The sequence below is a fragment of the Sardina pilchardus genome, chromosome 13 (assembly GCF_963854185.1).
Source record: "Sardina pilchardus chromosome 13, fSarPil1.1, whole genome shotgun sequence".
Classification (NCBI taxonomy): domain Eukaryota; kingdom Metazoa; phylum Chordata; class Actinopteri; order Clupeiformes; family Clupeidae; genus Sardina; species Sardina pilchardus.
The window spans coordinates 29,214,836-29,219,835 of NC_085006.1; the positions used below are offsets into that span (position 1 = coordinate 29,214,836).

The 5,000-nt window shown below is 45.0% G+C and overlaps 1 protein-coding gene across 1 annotated transcript in view; it reads right to left on the reverse strand.

Annotated features, from left to right (window-relative positions):
* Positions 1–706: 706 nt before the first annotated feature.
* Positions 707–5,000, reverse strand: part of LOC134099088 (uncharacterized) — a 26,959-nt gene continuing 22,665 nt past the window's right edge. The window contains exons 7-9 of the mRNA XM_062551807.1: positions 4,898–4,983; positions 3,662–3,744; positions 707–1,437 (exon numbers count right to left, since the gene is read on the reverse strand). Coding sequence (XP_062407791.1) covers positions 1,342–1,437; positions 3,662–3,744; positions 4,898–4,983 — 265 coding nt within the window. The 3' untranslated portion in view covers positions 707–1,341. The remainder of the gene's footprint in view (positions 1,438–3,661; positions 3,745–4,897; positions 4,984–5,000) is intronic.

A 5,000-nucleotide genomic window follows, 5' to 3' on the forward strand; every position in this document is an offset into this window, starting at 1 on the left:
AGTGTCCACCACCACCACCATAACATTGCCAGTTACATGAGGATTATCATCGCTATTGAGTCCCAGCACAGTGGCCTGCCTGACAGACAGCAGTGCAGGCCGGTGGGGGATGGCTAGACCTCGCCGAGGGATGAAACCCATATCAGCGCAGGCCCACAATAGGTGGACAATAGGGCCGCTGACAGCAGTAATGGCATGCGGAGAGAGGGAGAGAGGGAGCGGCCGGATCAGTGTGTGTGTCATTTAATGGATGACATGGATTTAGAGAGGAGGGCTCTGCGTTGCAGTGGTTTTGCGGATTGATTTATTCATTTCATTAATGCGAGGATTATTTCATTTCTATAGCTTAGGCATGTACAGTATGTATTAAAGTTCTATTGTCACTTACGGTCCCCTCTGCTATGTAGAATGTTATTCCAAATTTGGCAAGTCGCTTTGGATGAAAGGGTCTGGCAAATAAATAAATGTAATTGTTTTTGTTGTCTTACATCATAGCTAAATTATGTTGCATTGTGTTACACCTGACTACCTCTGAAAAATAGACTTTGCACTGGATTAGTATGCCTGAATGAATGGCTGCCATGTAGATCTAAATTGTGTCTATGTAGGACTCTCTACAGTGAAAGGCCAGTTGGATAGACATCTCTCTGAAGAGTTATTGCACTTATGCGCTAATGACGATGCAAACCAAAGCTGAGCTGCCAAGAAAGCAAAAAACAGAAATATTGTATTTGTGTAACATTCACGACAGGAAAAACATTTTTAAAATGACATGAGAATATCAGAACAAATATTATGACAAAAGAAGTAAATAAATCATAAGCGGAGAAACCAAACTGTACTGCTTCTGAGAAGGAGAGAGAGAGAGAGAGAGAGAGAGAGAGGCTTCATAAATTAGAATAAATAGAATTATATATTGTTCGCATACAAATGCAGGAGGGTGTTATTGTTGTGTGACATAATACAATGTAATAAAATATCAATTGATGCTGTTACAGCAGGGATTGGGCTACTGGACTGTGTTTCATATATTTCCTTAGTATTGATGGGATTGAAGGGGATCACCAAATAGTTTGATGGGATCTTTTTCACAATTAGCTATACTCCCCATAGTAACACACCAGTGAGATGATCACTCCTTGACTTCTGGTGCTATATTCCCCATAGTAACACACCAGTGAGATGGTCGGTCCAGTCCTTGCCTCCTGGTGCAAAGTATCGTCATGTCAGCATTACAGTGGTGTGGCATCATTATCATACAATACAAAGTAAACACACACACACACACACACACACACACACACACATACACAAGAGCTGACTGTATTCAACGGTCAAAGTTCACACTGTAGTGACGCTTCTTGGGATCTTAATGCTCTTGTCGCCAAGGGAGATGTAGTAGATCGTATTATAGAGTGAAGGGACAACATCTGGCATCTGAAAAGATAAAAAAAAAAAGACTTTAAAACAGATATTTAAATTTAAAAAAATCTGATTGCTCTTGTAAAATGGGTTAATATAGATTAGGGGGAGGGTAGTGAACATTGCTACTTCAGAGGAGTTCTTTATGGGTCTAGTAGGTCTCCACGCACGTCTTATGGAAGATTAACTGCTTGACGGTTGCAGGAGTTTAGTAAACATAACATCCCTACAGCCGCCTGGATGGCCTTTCCTGCACTGACTCCTGGATGCCAGTACTCCTGCACAGGTATTTAGTGAAGCAACTAAAGAGTGCTCAAGACATGAACTGCTTCCTCTGCAGTACACAATCACAGAGGAAACCAACCCACTGGCCTAGTAAGAGACATGAAGAGACAGCCCAAGGGTATTTACTGTAAACAGTACATTGTGAACAGTGTGCAGGTACAGTACAGTTTTGACATTGACGCACTAAATGAAGCTAATGGTCCTGTGCGCTCCAGTGCATCCTATACATCTTAATTCTTCATCTTGGCTATTCTTCCTTAACTGCACTTGCCATTCTTCAGGCGGGTAGCTTTTCTGTCTCTGCTGTTTTTGACAGCCAAAGCTCCGTACGGTACCACACGTCTAAAATCATTTATTTTGGAAACAGCGCATCCTCCCGAGGCTTCGCGGGCTTACACAGGACCACGGCGGCTCAGCTCAGGAGTGATTCATTTGAACGCGGGGAGCATCTCGCACACCCGCCGCACTAGCTCCCCGCCGGCGCTAGCTCCCCACCGCACTCCACACCAGCACCATCACTCTGCGCGCAGACACGCTAATCCAGCGTTAGCACTGCGGCCCCAGAGAGAGAGAGAGAGAGAGAGAGAGGCCGGCTGGTCTGGTCTGACCAGAGAGTTGCTTCTGTGCTTTTGAAAAGCCTTTTTCATCAATAGTCATCCAGAGCCCCCTAAAAACCACCCTTGTGGAGATCAATGGTCCGATCGATAGCCGGTGGGTCTGCCGGCTTCTTCTGAGGGTGCTCCGTCTGAAAAGACCCGTTTCTCATTACCAGAGTGGCGAGGGCCGCACATGTAGTCGGCTGGTCTCTGAGGTCTGCTATGGTCTCTAATAACTCAAAACTCCCCTAGGACCGTTAGCACTGATTAGCTTAACTCCCTCTCTCTCTTTCTCTCCCTCTCTCTTCTTCTTCCTCTTCCTCTCTCTCTCACTCTCTCTCGCTTCTTATTATCTCATTGTAAAGCAATAAATGTACAATCATTTTTTTGTGATCCCTCTGCTTCCTAAGGACCACAAAAACAGAATAATAGACCCCTTACCTGCAGTTGTTTTTGAGAAATGCTTTGCTAAAACAAAAAAACTCTACTGTCATCAGTCAAGTAGTTCCACATTCTCTATGTGACGTTTGGCTACACTGGTGATCCAGAGTTAATGAATAAAGCAGTAAGAACTATTATGCTAATGACAATGAGTCCTCATTGAAAAACACTTGAACCCTGTCACATACTGTAGAGATTAGCATTAGCTAAGAGGAAGGAGAGGGGAACGAGAGCAGCTCCTCTGTCCCGATCCGTAGCCTGAGCGAAGTCTACTCACGGGGCAGACGACTCTGGAGATTCATTTTCCACAACGTCATCTCTCAAAACAGTTGCTGTGTTCTCCGACCGTCGCAACTAAAATGCTATTCAGGATCAGAGCGTCTCTATGCTGTAATGACGGCTGTGGAATAACAACATGTTTGGGGAACGAAGCGGATCCAGAATTGGCCTAATGGGTCTTCAGATGCAACAGGACAACAGCACTGTGGAGCTCTGAAACCCATTAATTTCAGATATACACAAGGGAGGTGTTGCATTCCTAACGCTCTAGGTAGGGGATATCCCATAGCGGCCAATAAACAACCAAGCCTGTTTACCTACAACAAAATCTGTTTACCTACAACAAAGCAGCCTTTCTGAGCAAAACACATTGTCAACAGAGCAACGTCCAGTGGCTAACACCGCACTACTGCGGTTTTCTGTGATGGCAACGACTTCTTTCGCTTTGAACCCAGCGGCAAGGATAGTGCAAATCGATCTGTGTCTGAAAGGGCCTCAAGTCTGGCGGATCCGTGCTGTGATACTAGGAAAGAAGCCTGGCCAAATCGGAGACAGAACGGCTCCTGTGTCTGGATCGGCCTTCAACCATGAGGAGTGGCCAGGCGTGGTCAGATGTGGTGGTCAGATGTGGCGGATACCTCTTTGGTGGCGGACGCCTCTTCGGTGCTGGCAGAGGTCCTCCGACTGTGCACGCTAACACTGGTCTCGGTGTCAACAAAGCCTGGCGTGTCACACAAACAAACAAACAAACAAACAAACAAACAAACAAATCAGCTGTTGCCAGATATACAATATCCTGTGTATTAGCAGCTTTGTGTATAAGCCACAGAACAGTGTGTTATGCAACTTAAAAGAAATAAAACCATATTAATACCATATCAACTGCCTCCAAGTATTAACCTCATAGCTGAAGACATTTTGCAAAGTCAATGTAGCCTATAAGCTGCGGCTAATAGTTAGGAAATGACGGTAGTACAACGCGATAAGATATAAATGTTCAGTCCATATCTGGTTACAGTTGGGGAGGGGGATGTCATATGTATACACTATATAGAAGAATATATACAAATGCAACGCTAGTGTATATGCTGATAGAACGATGGAAGAGAATACAGTCAACAGCAACAACAGCAATGTATATATTAGTGATACAGTAGCCTCCAACACCAGTTCCCCTGAATCTCCTGACTCGGGTAATTGGGCCGTATTGGAACTGACACTCTTGCACAGGTGCGGGGGAGGGGAGGCCACAGGGACTGGAGGATGCTGGGTAATGTTTCATTTCGCACTGAGTTATGCACTGTGCTGCTCAAGGCGAACAGGGAGACGTTATGGGAGGAAAAGACGGCATTTCAGGGAGGCTGTGTCAGTGTCATCATTATGCCAAACTGAGATTTGCCAGGAAAGCCTCTTTATTGGCAAACACAGCAATACTCCACAAAGTTCTTCCTGCCAAACCAAAAGTATTGACAAAATGGCACCCAGAGCCCGTACAAAGCGGATTGATAATAAATTATGTTAAACAGAGCGAAAGTCTGAATCTCACAGTCAAACGCATTTTTCGATTTACTTTGAACAGACTTTTCTGGCCTTTTGTTTTCAACAGTGCATATCTTTATTGGACTTAGATAAAAACCCTCTGCAGTTCTTTTGACCAGGTTGGGTTTCAATAAACTCTTTGGGCTGTGCTGTAATGGCATCCTTGCACGCTAGAGAGACCATCAGTCATTCTTTTAAAGAGCTCTTTTCTTCTCTCTATGTTATGATGGCTGTAGTCGCTCTACTGGGGGTTTTGGGAGACACGGCCCTTGTTTGAGAAGCCTTATCTGCTGCTGTGCTTGGTCATTTCACTCGGCCCATGCAGTTCCACTCACTTGAGCTGCCTTCTGAAGAGTACCCAGCATTCTCTCTGCCCTCCGTCTCCTCGGCAACAGAATTCTGCTGGCTCCGGTGTTCTATCCTGCATGAACCAGCCGA